General features: G+C 36.8%; 1 protein-coding gene across 6 annotated transcripts; it reads left to right on the top strand.

Moving 5' to 3' along the window:
- Positions 1-66: 66 nt before the first annotated feature.
- Positions 67-18,342, top strand: LOC110852926 (prominin-like protein). Of its 6 annotated transcripts, XM_022101098.2 has the most exons (21): positions 67-394; positions 523-797; positions 8,548-10,224; positions 10,982-11,048; positions 11,130-11,177; positions 11,250-11,322; positions 12,080-12,121; positions 12,222-12,466; positions 12,616-12,639; positions 13,239-13,377; positions 13,490-13,637; positions 13,700-13,852; positions 13,916-14,363; positions 14,449-14,754; positions 14,830-14,982; positions 15,170-15,297; positions 15,516-15,584; positions 15,830-15,970; positions 16,229-16,357; positions 16,509-16,772; positions 16,969-18,342. In XM_022101098.2, the coding sequence occupies exons 3-21, from the start codon at positions 9,728-9,730 to the stop codon at positions 17,069-17,071; spliced, it is 3,177 nt and encodes a 1,058-aa protein (XP_021956790.1). In that variant the 5' UTR covers positions 67-394; positions 523-797; positions 8,548-9,727; the 3' UTR covers positions 17,072-18,342. The 6 variants fall into 6 exon arrangements, with proteins under 6 accessions (XP_021956790.1, XP_035710245.1, XP_035710247.1 ...); XM_035854352.1 differs by lacking the exon at positions 12,616-12,639; XM_035854354.1 differs by lacking the exon at positions 15,516-15,584.
- The last annotated feature ends 477 nt before the right edge of the window (positions 18,343-18,819 follow it).

Genomic DNA, 18,819 nt, shown 5'->3' with positions numbered 1-18,819 from the left:
GCTTAACTCGGGACAAGAAACTCTGCTCCAAAATTAGGCATAAAATTGTCCAAAATTTCTGGTGGAAACATAGTCAAGTTTTGGTAAGTTTGCTTATCATCAAAATAACGTCACATTTGGGGACGATGGTGGATTGCGTGGGGACAAAAGTCCGGCCCTGATCCACCACCACCGCACCACGAAAACTTGCTACTTGAGCCTTCACTTTGCTGAACAAAAGAGTCAGTCGCTCGTCCCAGCTCAACAACAGCACCACACGCACGGCTCGAGATAGGAGGACTAGGAGGAAAGTAAACAAAAGGATGATAAGCCTTCTCCTGTTGAGGCTTATCGGACGACCAGGCAGACAGGAAGTGGAGACTATCATCATAGCCCAGTAGAATCAATAAAATAGGTAAGTGGTCCATTTCGTGAAGTGTGATGAATATTCATATCAGATAATGAATGTGTGTGGTCGGTCGCGGTGTAGCTTAGTCATCAATTTTTATTTCATTTTAATATTTCGTATTCGTTTTTACGTAGGTTTAATTGTTGTTCGAGCTTTCGTTCTTGGTGGATGAAATTGTGTCGCAATGTGACGTGACGTGTTTGCAGAGCTCAGTTAAATTGTTAGGACAAAAGTGTGAACATATAATTTTTACATTATCGATGAAGACCATAACTTAATTTGACCATTACTGCTGAAATAGTTCCGAACGGAAGTGCATTCGTATATTGTGGATTAATTATATTTAATCAGTGTAGTGATTAAAGAAAGCTAATCCTTCCCACTCTGGAGTTGGATCCGATTAATGCTAGTAAGTCATTTTCAATTTCCTTTACGTTCAAGTTGTTTCATATCACGTCAATTTGTTCTGGCTTCATGGCGTCATGTCGACGACGATGCCCATTTCAATTGTCGTAGCATGTCAATTTTCCATCGACCCTGAGTGGGTTCGTTAGCTCAGACCAAATTATTTAGTTAAACTAAACTATAAACTAAATTAATTACCCATTGTGCATTGTCGTAAATCGTAAATTATTAACTGTGCATCGTCGTTGCTGATTGATTTGATGTGACGATATCACATAGCATAATGTTCCACTTCTATTAAAAGAACAAGAGTGCGTGGTATATAGGTACATAGATAGATGAATTAATTACTATTCTGGACAATAATAGAATCATAACCCAGACAGACATAAAAGTGAGAGATGTATTTTTGTACGTCCATACAGCAACATATTTCATTTCAGTTTGTTTACTCTTTTGTTCTCAAGCAGTGGTTCGTCGAGGCTTTTAATGACGATAAGGATTTGATGATTCATATTTATTTAATGTGTGTTAGTTCTGTTATCGTTTCGTTCTGTTGTAGTGTTTTTTTTGTGTCAGAGGTTTGGCGACCTTTCGTTTCACCACCAGTTTCAGTTTTGGTTGAAATGCATACAATGTTAATTTTATGGTCCATCTGGTGATGGTCACTTCGCCTGTCTGCATATCCATCCACATCCAATCCATTGACCACTCCGCCCTGTTGTCCATCTCTTCTGTCATCAGTTCAGTTCATCCATCCGGTCTCATTTTTGTTTTAATCATGGGTTTAATTCGATAATGCATTTACTAGCCTGGGTGGGTTGGGTCGGGTATATGCATCATCAAACAATAACCTTGGGTCGCATTTATTTTGGTTTTATTGTTATACATACTTCTTTTTAGTGGAAAGTGTAACAATAAAATCTAGCTAGAAAATTGAATACAAATTACTCTCCTTTTGAGTCCGCGATGATTTTATCACAAGCATGCGCCTAGTTTGTAAAAAAATAATTAAGTTGCATCTAGATTGATTTATACTTAAACCTCAATCAAGATTAAACTTCGCTTATAGTTGCAACCGGCTGCAGTCAACTTTTTCGTAAAATTTAGTTTGGTCACACCCGTTTTTACGACACGCGAATACTAATAGTAGCAGACAGACCACTTCACAACTCACTTTTTCTTATTCTTGACTTGGCATACTTTCCTAATTTCTTCTCAAGCAGTAGTAGTTCTTGGTGGTACAAGAGTTGACTGCAATTGTCAGTAAGTTGCCACTCGCATTACCAATTACATACTGAGTAGCAAGCAAAGCGTCATAATTTTTATTTCAATCTTGACGACTGACTTGTGAATTGAATTGCTAAATAAACTGTGAAAAGTAAAAATTAAAGTAAAGTAAAACTCGTATTTCTTGAAGACAAGGGCGAAAGAAAGTGAAAAAGATGTTGAAACATTATATAAAATATGCATGTCCAACAAACTTTTATGTCTTGGCCTGGCCCACCCCACCAGTAAAGACAGAATTTTTACCATATTATTTACTTGTCACATTAAATATTGACATTTTGATACTGTAAAAAATAAATTGGACCATTTCTTTCGTTTCATTCTTGATGTGTATTTCAAACTGGTTTGAAATTGGACGAAACTAAATTAGATTAAAGTAAACAAGCTTCAAGTAAAATTTCAATGCTAATTGCTCCACATTTTCAGACTTTGTTCAAATAGTTTATTTGTTTGAGACCAAACAGGTTCCTCCCACAAAGTAAAACACAGATAATTTTTAAATTTAAGAAATATTTGCAAGAATAAAATGCAAAAGAGGGACCAATTTCGCATAAAATCATGTACATATAAAGATCAAATTGTAAAAAAAGTTTTTTCTGTACTTTATTTCTTGTGCACGAATAACGAATTGTGAAAGATAATTCTTTATCAGTCTGTGTAGTCAGTAAACATTTAATTTTTACTAACCACAAAATCTCTTCACATGTGAAATGATATTAGAATCTGGTTGAGGTTCATCTAACACCATCAAATACTTGTGGGACCGAAGACCACGAGAAGGAAAATGGTGGCTACATAGATCAGATTACAGATTCGATGGACTCATGAGAATTGAAATGAAGCCCAAATGAGCTTTTCATTTCGCCATCGCATTCGCAATCCAATAATGAATCCGATTTCATTCCACGTCTTAAATTACTTGCATCTTTGACTTGGTGGTATGGTGGACGTGTTCATTATGTGGTGAAGGTGGATAGGATGTCGAGATGGTAAGGCAGAAAGACAGAGTCGAATAGAATGTATTCTTCATGACTCAAATTTGGCCTGCTTTTCGAATCCCATCACACTTTTGCATAGGAATAGGAACACTTCTTAAAGAAGGGATTGTTGTGTTGTTGGGCAAGTATAAAATAATACTGCGGGTGAGGTGCTAAACTATATGCCTTCATTTTTGGCTATAGTTTAGTCCAACCAAGTTATTCTTCGAGAGTCGTTAACGATTCGTCATGCTTGATTTTGAATCATCACAGACGAAACAAGTGCATCACTGCATTCAGTTCAATTGTGACTTATTATACTTTGTATGTATGTACAAAAGCCGGCGGGTGTTGTACCCTGCTTGCAATAATATTAAGGAATATTTTTTGCTTGCCTACTTCCCTGACCAAAAATGTATAGGCAGATCTATCCACACCTACATATGTAGTTTGCTTGCAGTAGTGTCCCGTTAAATAAATATGAAAAAGACAAGGCAGTACCGCTTCCGCTTAGATACACACCTGTGCAGGCGCTATGTTGAAAGTTGAGAGTAGGTGAAAATCTGATCTGTGTGAATTTGCTATGTTAATGTTAATACTTTGGTCACTCACTGGTCATTCTCAAAATGTTTTTAACCACCCGCTCAGATCTGTTAATGGCAATTGCCATTAGTATTTCTATTTGAGTTGCTACTTTATAAGGAGAATGTATGATGAGAGAAAAATGCATGTATGTGAATTGTGGGCGTATTAACATGAATTTCGTTCCTGAATTTGAATAGTTTTGATTTGTAATCAGAATCGTTTCATCTCTTTGTTTACCTGTCCTGTTCTTGGATAAATAAAGAAGCAACAGGCAGGAAGCGTGTTCTTTTCTATTCAACGATACCGAGATATGAATGAGATGAATGTTGTTGTTATCATTATTCATATTAGATTAGATATCTAGAGGGAGATGATCTAATAAATCTCAATTTATTTTCCTCCTCCATGTCCAGATTTATTCAATTTGTGGCTGCTGATATGAATATTGTGTATTTCAGGATAAGATGAGCATGTTTATACGAGCTATAAATATAACTTAACTCTTTGACAGGTGGTTTTTTATGCCTTTAGTTTGGTTTTGCTCGGCTGGTTGAGAAACATACATACATAGTCGTAAGTAACGAGCATATGGTGATTATGAAGATACGGACCAGGAACAGCAGAGTTTTGGGTAGTAAAAAGGAGAAGATGATTAGATAACAGGATGATGATGATGATGTTTTGCAGGTAGGTATAGGCAGGTAGTGCTACGCTTCCTTTCCTCTCCTTCCGTGTTAGGTATGGTATGGCATGAGAGTTGCAAATTAATTCCAGGTTACTGAGCTCTCGCCTTGTTCATATGTATATAGTCATTTTGAGGTTTATAGTCACCTAAACCAACCTAAAAGACCTCACCTTCCTTCAACTATGGGAGCTTTTGCACAGGAAAGGAATATGGAAGGAAAGTAGAGGGTTTAACGAGATATAATTCTTCGGTATTCGGTGGTGGTGATATAATTGTTATGACTGTTCATGGATCATTGACCACCAGCACCACAGCATTATTCAACGTATGCCAATTCTTGCTGTATTATATAAACCATGAGGTTCTTCTTTCTTGGCTTTCATGCCTGCCTATCTATCTCTGCTTTAGTTACAACTAAACCAAAATGGCAATAAATCACGCACTTTATATTCGACTCGCAGAACATTAACTGTTAAAGGATTTAGCACAGTTTGGTTTGGTCGTATTGATTACATAACACATGGCACACCTGGGATACTAGCAAATCAATGAATGAATGGTTATATGCTCCATACGACTAGGAATTTGGGTTCAAGTTATAACGTTTTTTATTAAATACCAACCAGTTAGGTTTATTCACATGCAAAAAATAATTGATTTTCGATTAATTCTCCTGCCCGTGGTGGTACCTGGAGGATATTGGAGTTTGTGGGTTCGTCGTCTCACGCACGGTTCATTTTTCTTTTATACAAAATATACTGCTGGTAAATATAGAATCCATGAATTCCAGTTCCAGTAAACAAATCGATAAATGGGTGACATTTATTTATAATCCTTCCTGCGGTGGTGAAAGTGATACTTGGAGTAGAAAGTGGATCATCTTCAACCTAGCGTCAAGTGGGGTCCGGTGTGGGATTACTTTCGGTTGGATAATAATAACCATTTGTTTTGCAGCCTTCCTTCATCTCTTTCATGTCGCTTGTCGCCAACTGAATTTTGTCCTGTGCCACATACTTACTTGCCACTTCTCACCCGTGATCTAAATAGCCTTGAGCTGCTGCCTAAGTCCTGCCCAACCCTTTCTCTTCCTCCTTCTTTTCTCGAAGGAGGAAGAAAAGCCAATCCCGGACTCTCTCCTCGTAGCAGAATACATACATAAGTATCGTATCTGCTTTAATCTGGTTGGGTGCATAGTCTTCGTGCTAACTCTGACTATATTCTGGGCTGGATTTGGCTTACATAGTTTGTGACTGTTAAACTCCTGCTTCGGCTGCTGTTGAAAAGAGAAAGTTGTTTAATCAATACAACACGAGCCAGACCAAGCAGGCCGGAGTATGCATGTGGATACATACAACTGTGTTCAACCATAAACTCCATGAAGAATGAAAGAACTCCTTTCTTTCCTCTTATCGTTTGTTATTTATACATTACGTACTCCACACCCCTTTCTGTATGTAATCCAGTTTAGATTAGTTGGTTGGCATTTGGAGGGATGGATACTTAAATTTGCATGTGAATGGCTTTGAAGGAAGCGAAAGGATCTTCGTTTTATTTATGAACCTTTTAATAACAGTTGGTAGTCGAGTACTTCTGGTTTCACTCACTTTCACCTCAAACTGAAATTACCGGACCAAACCAATAATAAATACTCTTTTACTGTACCCATCCAATCCAGGCGTTCGTGTACACGCACGTGTTGGAGATTAGATCAGTTTTTGACGTAATTAGAATTTTGCTTGTTTATTGATCAGAGCTAAAAAAAACATTTTCTATAATTTTTGGTACACTTTCGCAGCGGTATGAAATTGTACATAAAATCACGTTTTTTTACATCAAGTTTAGGTCACGTCGGTGGTTTTTAATTTCACCATTGGACAGCTATGCCTTTTTTGTTTTTAGATGAGCAAACTGCAAATTCTAGGAAAGAAATAACCAAATAACTTGGAGTGTTTTGTACTTCAATTTGGCGTAGTTTTCTCGTCACATAGAACTAATCATGCCTTCTATTTCCTCTGCCCCTGGCTCTTTTGTGGCATAATATAATGGAAGAACATGAAACGGAGAAGCCTTATTGAATTTACTGTGGCGAGTATAAAGGTGAAAGTGTCACGTCGCCGACAATAATATAATATTGGTGGATATTATTGTTACCGTCAACTCTGTGAAGTTTGAAATGAAATTGAATTCCTACCACCAAATTACACTTGGGCTGAAGCCAAAGCAAAGTCGAGTGGAACGAAGTGTGATCGAAAGTTATAATCATGCAATGACAATAATAAGTCAGGTTCGACTCGACGAAGATTCGACTTGGAAATACATAAGCATTCTGAGCTCCTTCTCCATAAAATGAAATGTGATACAAATTGGGTTTTGAAACTTCACCGTCATATTACATGGATGGGTTGGAATGGAAGGCATGGCTCACAAGGTTCCTTACATTGCATTGTGCATCATCTATTTAGCTTGTCCTCTCTTATTCAAGAAAAATTAATTAATTTTCTTCACTCTTACTTGCTTTCGGATTGGGAAAAACTTGTTGTCGTACAGTTGTTAAAAGTTTTCATTTTTTCTGCTTTCACAATTCATATCTGAGTTGGTTGATACATATTAAAGTTTCTGGGCCTGGTTTAGTCTGGTAGGATTTTGATCACATCACATTTAAACGAGGGCATAACTTCTGGCGTAGAATGGAATACAAGGAAAGAACAGAGCAACAAAAGGGAATAATTAATATTTTATTGGTAAGTTGACTCTTTCTTGTCTGGGTTCGTGACGAAATATGTTCCAATCCAGGAAGGAAAAACCTTTATGTACGTGCGAGGGTTAGAGGTGAGCGCGGGTTCGGGTCCAACCCTGTAAACCCGACCCGAACCCGAACCCGAACGGGTTCGGGTCGGGCGGGTTTCAACGATAACGGTTTCGGGTCGGTTCGGGTTTTGACAAACCCTAACAAACGGTTTCGGGTCGGTTCGGGTTTTAAAAAGAGTTTTCGGGTTCGGGCCCTAAAAACCCGAAAACCCTAAATTTGTTTAATTTGGAGGCATATACTTATGTTTGTACTTATGTCCTTATGTTGTGCTTATATTGTGTACTTATATAGTAAATACTGTATGTACATAAATATATTTGCACTTTATCTAACTGCATTTGAGTATTTAATTTATTTGTTTAAGAGTTACTTTATTGTAAGCTTATTAACTTTTAAACAGTTTTTGGTTGGTAATTATTAACTTTTCTTATTTGACAAAAGGTTTGAGTCTTTATTAATTATTACAAGGTTTTAAATTTAGGAGTAAAACTCCAATAGGATGTATTAATGGGAAATTCATCGTTGATTTTTATCACAAATGTTAATGTCATATTAAGATTTTGACATGTTATAATATATACACGGTCATTACAAAATTTCAGTTTCGGGTTCGGGTCGGGTTTTACATTTTTATGATTTTCGGGTTCAGTTCGGTTCGGGTTTTGTTACCCGCGGTTTCGGGTTGGTTCGGGTTTTTGTTTTGGAAATTTTCGGGTACGGTTCGGGTCGGGTTTTTAAAATTTGGACCCGCGCTCACCTCTAGCGAGGGTAACGAATAATAGTTTGAAAAACTGATGTCATAAAAAATGAACTGTGTACATACGTTAGGGTTTGTTTGTGCCAACCTCTGGACATGTTTCATTTGTTTAGTTTTGTTGTATTGATGTCATTTCCATTTAGTGGTTAAGACTTGTTTTGTAGCTTGGTTTGCCTTGCGTGTGCATATTTGCATTTCACTACTTGCATTTATCAGTATTGTTACGCTACAACTTTTTTATCGGTGTCTTGTGGGTTTGATTTGGTTTTAAGTCACCACATTTTTAAAGGTCTTGTCAAAACAGCCGTTGCAAATTTGTCACATTTATGCCACTCATTTCATTTATTCGCTGCCTTGCGGTCAGGCGGAGTCGAGTGGTTCTACTTGCTGTTCGATATTTCGATTACTGCTGAGAAAAATTGGGACTAGACCAAGCATGGTACTACGAATACATAGGATCGTCACTATTCGTCATTTGATTTAAATCATTAACATAAAGCAGTCCTCGCGGTTTGATGTCATTCCATTTCAGTTTGAAATTGAAGCAGTGCGTCAACCGTTTTTGCAATTTATTTGTTGGTTGTACAATGCATAATAGCAAATTCTTATATAATAATCGACATCTAATCAACACGTTTTTTTCTTTTACAGATTAAGCCAAATTTCAGCACGCTATTCACTAAAAATTGACTATACAAGCAAAACTGAAGATCGACCCACTTCCTTTCTTTTCGGGAAGTGAATAAGAAATTCTCAACATCAAAAATACAAGGAAGAATAAACCGTTCTTTCTTCGTCGTCGTCGTCATCTTCTCCGCCTGCCTCTCACGATACTCACGAACAAACGACGGTCGAATAATCCTTCAACAGCTCATGATTTTTTAATGCAAATGACAAAAAATTAGTAGAGTGACATTAAATAATTCAACATTTTCTCTAACTGCTCACAACTTTGATGACTAAAAAAGTGTAGTTACTGAAGCGAATAAGCGCATGAATAGGAGAAAGAGTAGTTGTTGTTTAACTTAATAGTGCACGACTGGACCGGAGGACTGATTGTGACTGTTGAATAGATTGAATAATGTAGCTTTTTTTAGTTCATGAATTCTGTCGTGGTGCAAGGGAACGAAGTAGAATCAAGAACGCTGCATCGTATGCAGTAGCTTGGCTGCCGATTTTCAGCTAACTTGTCCACAAAATTATTAATTCCATGCCACACGTCTTTCTTTCCCTGAATTTCTCAAGGATAAATGTCATAACCTAACATCATCGACTACCCAGAAGACTCATCAAATGTTCAAAGTTAAACATCAGAGAGATGCATAATAATGGAGAAGAGGAATAATCAATAAATATTTTGAGTGTACTGACTTTAAAAAGTTAAAAAGCTAAATAAGTTAGGGTTCGTAGTGATAAAAAAAATTCGCAAAATAACTCGAATCTTTCAGAGAGGAAGGAAATAAGCTAAGCTTGGTCTATAATTCTCTCCCGTGACTCAACAACCTCTATTAGAACTAATCGCATAGCGTGACGAACTTGGTGAAGAAGATTATTTTATCAAAAGAGTAAAAGCTCAATAATCCAACCCAACAACTCTGGACAATTAATTTACGTAACCATTCAGAAGACGAACTTAAGTAATCAAGCTCCAATTCCTGCCGAGCTTTTCAATAATAATATCATTGCTGCAAGAGAATCAAGAATAACAGGAAACCCCCAGATTCCTTTCATGTGTGTGTTCTTCTAAATCAATAAAATAGTCGTTGTGAATAACATTATTTTAGGAAACTTAAAAAAATAAAACTGATCCAGTTCTTCCTTTTCAAATAAAATGGAGTCAAATCTCGAAGATCTCGACGCGACCAATCCCCTGACCCAGCCCTCCATCTCTTTCGCCCTCCCCAACATGTCCTCCTCCGAGTGGCGGTCCAACTCTGACTTTAACTCGGCCGGAATGCAAGTCGTTTATCAAATCTCAAACTTGACGCTGAACGCAATCTTCCCCACGTACGACCAGTTCCTTGATTACGCCCAAAACTACGAGCAGCTCCTCAACATCACGACGGTGGATTGGGAGCGGGTGGTGTTGGAAAACAAGGGGGTGTTAGGCTTCGTCTTGGGCTGCATCCTCTTCATCCTCCTCCTCACGTGTTGGGGGGTGGGCTGGATCTTCTGCAAGTGCTGTTGTGGGGACAAGGGATGTTGCATGGCGTGCTTGCGGTCCAAGGACTCGGATGATCTCATATCGGCCAAATTGGAACAGAAAAGGGACAAATGCAAGAGGAACTTTTGTGGAGTTCTATTTGCCAGCATAATAGTGGTTTTTATGTGAGTGATGAGATGATTTATGTATTTTAAATCAGTTAGTTAAAGTAATTAAGTAATTAATATGTTCCTGGTTCGTTTGCACGGAAATCTGGTCTCGTTCATGCTAGGAATCCTAACATGCAACATAACATCCTAGCTTAGGATGTTATAGTGCATGATTTTTACTGTCTGTGTGACTCGCTCTTCGTTCGTAGTAATTATTATCATAACCACTCTTGATTTCCTTTACTCGTGTCGTTATCTTGTACACTTATCTTTACCTTAATTTGAGGATTCGCCTTGATCTTGCCATTGAAAACATGGCATTTTTATTCAACTTGTGAGACGAGGAAGATCTTTTGATTCAGAATGAATTTATGAAGCTGAAGATGGAACTAACTAACTTGGTTCTTGTTTTGACTTAATACGAGTTTTGCATCTGGTGTATTTTTTTGCCACTTGCCTTTTGGCGTGCAAACTGGTTCCAGTTTGTGGATTAGATTTGATTGTATAAGAGTTGCGTTTTGTTTTGTTTGACTCGTTATGAAATGAAAATGCAAAATATTATTCATGGACCGGTCCTCCTTTTTTTACTTTGTTTATAATTGATTTTGCCTGTGAACAAAATTTTTTAGTGTGAATCCTACAATTTCCAATGAATAGAAAATTAAGCACACGAAGGTTGTTTGATAAGTAATGTTGAGGTCGTCACGAATAACCGCAATGTCAGTATCAAACTGGAACTACTTTATTTATGCCGTGATACTTTGATTCACAGGTTTGGCCTCGTTTGTTGCTTTGTAACAAATGAACAAATGCGAATGTCAGTGGATCGTATGCCCGAGGTAAAACTAGAAAAGCTTTAAAAAGTACAACCGATTTCTGTATTTTTGATAGCAATTTTTTAATTATGTTTCATTCTGCAGGAGGTGGACAATTCACTGGCCGACGTCGACATTTATCTTAACACGACGGTAAATAAACATAATAAACGGAAATTTTTATTTAAAAAATCAATATTTGATGGGTATAATAATTATTTTTAGGAACGACAAATCAGCACTCTCTTCATTGATAACTACCAACTTTTGTCCACCACACTTAATCACATTCTAGATCGTGAGTACATCATTTACTTTTATTTGAAAATTGCATCGTGGAAAGTTTTTAAGGTAGTTTGGTTTTTAAAAGGACAAAGTCAACATTATTTTTTGCAGAACTAAAACTGCACGTATTGTGTCAATTCAAATCATTACCCTCCTGCTGTCTATGTGGAGCGACAGCGAATCATCCCCGTTCCGTTAAACTTTACCTTTAAATTGTTTAAAGTTGAATGATCTTGTCTAATTGTGTGTGAATTTCTTTACTTCAATTCTCATATTTAGTAATCAGGGCTTGCTCAGTTTTGTTTTCATTCTTCACCTGCTCCAACAGAGTATGCCTAAATTATTAGGCATAGGAAAGGAAATACCGTACCGGCGTATACGGTATCATGAATGGGCATCATCATAATCCTCCTGTTTTTTTCTCGCTCAGATTGCAGACAAATGCACATTTTTTAGCTCTCACTCTTTGATGAAATGAAAGCAAGCACACATGTGTGTATGTAATGTGGGATTTGAATTTAGCTTTAGATTTGACACCTGTCGTCACTCCGATCCAAAGAAAATAACAAACTTCCGCATTGTTGGTTCATAAAAGCTGAGAAAAGTAATTAGGAGGATGATGACGTTGCAGTAGTGATGCAGTTTGGTGTCATGATCTCGACTCGAGTCCAAATTCTAAATCTGTGTCTCGAAATCAAATGAAAGCGATACGATTTACTTGTAACACAATTATGATTTTTCTGCTAATTTATGTGCTATCTTAATTTTAGAAAGCGGAGAGATAATCAAAAATGGGCTTTCGAAACGCACCGGTAAAATCAATTTACATGTTATTTATTATTAAATGTTCCGGAAATAATTATGTAACTTGTAAAGAAAATCTGTCTGACATTACGATCATTTAATTTGCAGGTGCTCAGGCCCTGAATAATCTCACAGAAATAGTGGACACGGTGGAAGAAGTTCGGAACAACGTGATCAATGTTGAACGCACCTCGAAGAGTCTCAAGGACAAAGTTGACCGTCTCAAAAATGGGCTTACTGACAGCAAATCCCGACTCTTGTTACTTCTGGATCAATGTCAATCTCAGAAATGTTTGGATCTCCGGAATATGCCTGAAATACGAAGTTTGCGCGTGCAGAATGACTTCCAAAACGTGAGTACCCAATTTACATAGCCGGGTGTTTAAATGGCATAAAGGTGTTTAAATTGTATGTCATCTTCTGTACAACTATATAACTAATCATTAATTACTTAACTAAAATATTCTTCCAACTAAAATTATGCTGCCGGATTCTAAAAAAGGCTTTGGCAATGTACTATCCCAAGGTAAGGTATAAAAATGAGATGTTGACACCTCCAAGAGCATGCTATCGGAATGCAAATGAGAATTTAAGAATGTTTGAATTTTTAAATGGAGCATCGAGTGCATGCATTGTCCTTTTTGTTGTATTACTTTGTGGCAGAAACGATATTTTGTTTTGTTCATTTACATTCGTCACTCAAAGGAAACCTACTTTGCAATGTTCCTTAACTCAGAATCAGACTTACAATTTATGTCACGGTATTGTCACAGTATCAACTGTGCTAAAAACGCTTGGCATTTATAAAATGGGATCCAATTTCGTCATCAAGTTTTATTGTGTGGTGTTTACATCGTTTAAGGACTTACCACTAGTTCGAAACTTTATATTGCTTTGAATAAACATAATTACAAGACTCCGTGTTAAATGTGCAATCTCACTTAAACTGTATTGTTTGCTGGTTACTACATAATCTATTATGATTTGCATGGGATTTATAATTATGCGGTATTCCAGTTTTGCATGTTTTTTAATTGCAATTTATTAATTACTATATGCAACGTGACGCAATAATATTTTGCTGAAACAGTTGAATCTGACATATTTATTTTCCTTATTCCACAGTTGCCCAATATGACCGATATTCTTCGCGACCTTGGCCTCCTGTTGGGTACCGACGTTCGCAGAAGTATCGAGGAAGGACGGCGCGCTTTCAACTCCCTTGGGCAAACAATCAAAAATGAAATCGAACCAGTGCTTCCAGGTAATAACTGCATTTTTAGCCCGAGTCAGACGGATGGAGAGACTTCTGATCAAACTGAGCAAATATATGTATAATCTTTTCTTAAATTTTGATTTTAATGTGTTGCTTCCAGAAATTAGAAGAATGATTTCTGAAACTGGGAGTGAACTTGGCGAAATTTCCAAGTCGTTGACAAAAGCATTGGAATCTATTCCGGTCGATACGGCACGAGACCAGGTTCATGAAAGTGAAATTATCATCAAGAAATATGCCCCCTACAGGTATTTCAAGTTGAAGTTGGATAATAGATTTGAAATTTTAATAACTTTTCTTAATTTGACAGATATTACGCTGTACTGGGTGTGTGTCTTACGCTATCCTTCATTTTTACTTTACTCACGTTGGGGATATTTGTCGGATTTTGTGGCAGACAACCTGGGTCAGACTACTCAAATGAATGTTGCTCCCGGAAGACTGGTTCTTCCTTCATAAATTGGTAATCACAAATTGAAATTAAGATGGACTCGCATAGTGTACTAAGTTTTTTTGTAACTTCCAGCGGAATATTTTTTATCTTCCTAACGGGTGGTATACTCATGGCTGTGGCGCTAGTTCACTTTGTTCTGGCCGGTCTCCTTACACAAGGAATCTGTGAAGCCGTCTACGCCCAAGATAACCGCACCCAGACTGCATTCAACTTGCCAACATTACGCATTGAGAGCAAGTACAACTATGAAGTTCCGCCGTATCATGAAATTGTCAAGGAGTGCAAGAATGGAGCCAGCGCATACATTGCTTTCCGTCTCGCACCAGTGTACAACATTGAAGACATAACAATGCTGTCGGACCGATTTAAGAAGAAGGCGAAGCAACTTGCAAATAAAGTCACCCTTCCAGACGATGCTACAGAACGGATCGTATTCCTGAGCGGGGAAGCAAAGCGTCAACTTGCAAATTTCTCCGAGTCTAAAATTACAAAGATTCATTTCAACAAGTTTGCAAATCATGTAAGCTGTAGGATAATTTATACTTCGGACACTTTGACTTTTGATAAGGTCACAATTGAGTTGTATATGAATTTATCTTGTTTAGCTTGAAGAATCAATCGTCTCTGTTGATCTACGCGACGTCATAAATCGTTTCAATGAGACAATTGAAGACGAGGAAAATTTTGACATGCCACAAGAAGTGAGGATTCGACTCCAAAATGAAATTTTGATATTGGAATCTCTCCAGGAGAAGATACTAACACCAATGGTGGCCGAAGTAAAGAAGGCGGCGGACTCTCTCCGTTTCTTATTCCATCAACAGAAAGATCTAGCCCAAAGGATTAAATCCGTTGCGGATTCGGCAGATAAAGCCCAGCGTAGTTTGCACTCTTCTGGAGCGCGACAGCAGGTAGGCGTACAAAAAAACAGTATATTTTTTTAACAAATTATCAATGTATATTTTTTGAAAATTGTCGTTTTGTAGGTTCGCCAATTAGCACACGAATTTGAAGGAGAGTTTGTAAAGCATGTTGACGACTATGCCAACTTTACCTACATTTCGATCCGGGACAGTGTTGGTCATTGTGAACCACTCTACAATTCTCTAAATTCAACGACTACCACATTCTGCCACAAGGTGAGGTTTTCATGATAGTATACCGTAAAAGTAGACTATGGAAGAGGGGCATCCCTGAAGTTAGTTTAAAGGTCTATGTGACATAAATTTTGCTATCGTTTCGTGGAAACTAAATAAAAAACAAACCAAACGCTTACATTATCAAAACCACACGAACGCTCATTCATGTTTTATTTTTACTTTCAAGATTGGGTCACCCCTTTCCGCATTTTGGTTTTCTTTGACTTGTCTCCTCATCCTATTCGTCCCTCTCTTGCTCGTCGGTATGATTTTGGCCAGACTGTACAGAAAGTACAAGTATATCGGATATGAAAGGTAAATTACCTTGGTTGAAATTATCTAATTTATGTATTTAAACATTGTCAATCATGGGGATCGGAAAATGTAGTTAGATCAAAAAGTTAAAAGGTTATGCTTTAGTTTACATATATATTCTGGGATTTTGTTTAATACAATTAGTAGTTCTAGATCGGAGTCGTATGAATGACTGACTAACAATAATTTATTGGTGTGTTTGTGAATGTATTTTACAGCGAAACATACTACACGAATGCCTATGGAGGTGACGCTGACACAATTCCACTGTCCATGAGTGCGAATAAGTATGTCTTCTTAACCCTTATTAATATATCCTTATTGTCAAAAGTAGTTGAGTAACAAAAATTGCTTATTTACAAATGTATGTAAATTGTGACTTACACCAACCAAATACTCTAAACTTTCAATAGAGGATGTTGTTGTATTTTGAAATCTTTCAATATACAAGGACAAAACTTTCCACCTATTTTTGAAACTCCTAAATGGTTTTGTTTTGTGGGACTCATAAACTAACATAATCTTCTTGCAGCGGCCGTCGACAAAAGCGAGGACGTAACGCCACTGCTGGAGGTAATAATGGGGGAAGCGGTGATCAGCCAACCTCGCATTCATCCAGTGCTGCTGCTCACAGCAGATACCACCCCTCCAGATTCGAAGACACGTCCCAAAAGTATGTCATTGCCACACGCTACGCTTCCCTGAGCAACTCTGACTTTTAAAAAAATGACCTAAACTCTTCCTCTCATTATTGTTTATTAATTTTGTATAAAAATGAAAGTACTCGAATGGTATAACGGTCCTTTTCACCTTAATTCCCTGCTTAATTTTTAGCTAGGCCAGAAAACTCGTGACGATTTACATTGCCAAAATTATTTCAAACATTTATTTTTTAACGTTTTAATTTAACTTGGATGTATATATTTATCAGTTTGGAATCTATATTAAGACGCGATGCGACAAGGTCTTCTTCTTCACAACAACTTCACCCTTCTTCATCTCGACGATCAACTAATTTACGTTTTATTGATACTCCTACTACTAATAATTCGCAGCATGAGTATGATTTTATTTCTATTTATACATATATTCTTTAATTTTTGTGGTGGTGGTTTTATAGATTTCTATATAATTTTGCTACCACACTATTACTACTATTTACTACTGCATAGCACACTCTAATATCTTATTGGCACTACTAACACTCGCAGTTACTGTAGTGCTGGGGCAGGAGGCTTACTGGCATGGAATGCATTTTTGGGGGAGGATGACAACGAGATCCACACCTCTTATCCGCCTCCACCCTCCTACTCGGTGGCGGTGCGGTACGCTAAAATAGTTCAACACGAGGAGGAAATCCCTCTACAATCCTCAACTTCACCCACTACGACGTCTGCAGAGACAACAATAGCACCAGAGAGCGGTGATGATTCTACTATGTATGATGATGACGATGTCACTTTGTCCAGTGAAGGGTTGGATACGATACACAAAAATGCGTGCTTTCCGTCCATAGTTTTAGATCTTTGTTATTCGTATCATTTCCTTATCACCTTTCTACAAAGAAACACAGAAATTCCTGGGAACTTTTCTTCTCTGCTGTTTTGTTACAATTTTTGTAATTATGATATTGTATCTACATTATATAAATTTCATTTCGTTTGTCCACAGGGCATGGGGATCTCAACTCGTCTTCAACAATCATCATACACCACCTGCAAGTGGAGAATATGAACGACCACCGCCATACTACTACCCTGGGCCAGCAAATTAAATTAGTAGAAAGACTTTGGCCATCGATAGATTGTATAGTTATTTAGTGTGACCAACACTTTCGCTTATTTATTTATATATTTTTTTTGGGATGCGTATTTATTGCAAAAATTATACTGTTAATTTGACAAATTTTCCACAATAATTCAACATTTATAAAACGAATAGATACATTTCCATCACCCTTTGCTCACAATATCCAATGTTTGTTGTGACAAAAATACAAAGAAGTAACTTTTTGCTACAATTTCACTTTCATTAAATCTGCTCATTCATATTTACTACTCTTGGTGGTGTTCAAAGAAGTCAATTGATCAAATTTATCCGAGTCAATCTTTCGCAAAGTTTTCATCTCAAGTCTCCAAGTGGGAAGGAATGTTTGTAATTTAATTTTGTACTTTTTACATCTAAATCGATTTTGTGTATCGTTATCATCAGTTTTGTTTATAATAATATGTAATTTCTGCCATATTATATGATACAAACCAATAATTTAAGGCAAACCAAGAAAGTCGAAAGGGTACGAAGCGAACTAAATGCAACAAAGTGAAATAATTTATGTACGAGCAGAAAATAGCGACGATAGAGAAGTAGAAAAAATACGCGTGCATACGATTGATTATCGTCAGATAAAGTTAGATATTTATTCTAGTAATTAACCTTAATTAAATATGATTCCAAAACGATTTATGTCATGACATGTGTCACTACATAACGCGTCATCTCAATTATTTAATCTTTGAATTCAACCACCGTCTATTCTCAATCTTCTCCATCTCGTGTGATTTAGATTAATCTAGGTTAATTAGAGAGACTTAATTAAGAGTAGATATAAATGAATTCTTCATGTATTAGTGAGTTTGAATTCGGAGGTGTCTGTCGTGTTTCATGAATTACTAATTTATAAAATTTAGTATATGCAAAACTATTCTCAGATCCGATATTAAATATAGAAAATTAGTGTCGTCTTATGAATGAGTCAGGTCCTATTGTACACAGTACACACTAGTTCATTTATAAATACGATTAAACATGAAACATGCGGCATGAAATTAAATTCTAATGTAATGTGTGCCACTGTCGATGCAGTGGATAATAAGACGTAGGAATGGCGACAAGTTTGCGTGTGATTTAAAAACTTAAATAGTCGAATATAACGTATAATAAATAGCCAGCGAATAAGCTTAAATTAATGAATTTGCTTATCATCATGTTGCATCGCTGTGTGAATGGTTGGATTTCAAGAAATAAATTGAATTAAAAACATTAAAAGTCGTGTTCATTTTATTTTTCTAAATTTAAATCGCAACTTAAGATAATTGCTTTGTTTAGAATTATTGAAAACACCGGCAGCAATATTGTTCATTTTGTAAGTTTTATATTTGTTCCCCTTGAGTACTTTCTTTTGTGTCTCATTTCACCTGACTAAACTCTTGTCACAAAAATGTGCATATTATTTGCATATTCAGCAGAAGAGATAAAGTGAGACATTCAACTGATGGAAATGAATTCCATCTGAATTTTTGTCCCGTCTGCATTCTCATTACGGTATATGAAATCCTTGTTCGTGTTCAGTAGAGAGAAATGTAATCGATAGAAAGTCCTACATACATACGAACATACCGTATTTGAATTGAATTCCATTTTCATCATTAATTATACATACGTAAATGTGATCACTTATATTCCCCTCTTAACTCACAGCTAATCTAATCCAGCCCAAGACTTTGTAAAACTTTGAATAATTCA

This window comes from Folsomia candida, unplaced genomic scaffold (genome assembly GCF_002217175.1).
Source record: "Folsomia candida strain VU population unplaced genomic scaffold, ASM221717v1 Fcan01_Sc008, whole genome shotgun sequence".
NCBI classification, from domain to species: domain Eukaryota; kingdom Metazoa; phylum Arthropoda; class Collembola; order Entomobryomorpha; family Isotomidae; genus Folsomia; species Folsomia candida.
This window is presented reverse-complemented; position numbering and strand designations above follow the sequence as displayed.

Coding starts and splice junctions, on each gene's coding strand:
- LOC110852926 (XM_022101098.2), top strand. CDS start 9,728: ATGGAGTCAAATCTCGAAGATCTCGACGCGACCAATCCCCTGACCCAG. Junction 11,178..11,249: donor ACATTTATCTTAACACGACG/GTAAATAAACAT, acceptor AATTATTTTTAG/GAACGACAAATCAGCACTCT. Junction 13,378..13,489: donor AATCGAACCAGTGCTTCCAG/GTAATAACTGCA, acceptor TGTTGCTTCCAG/AAATTAGAAGAATGATTTCT.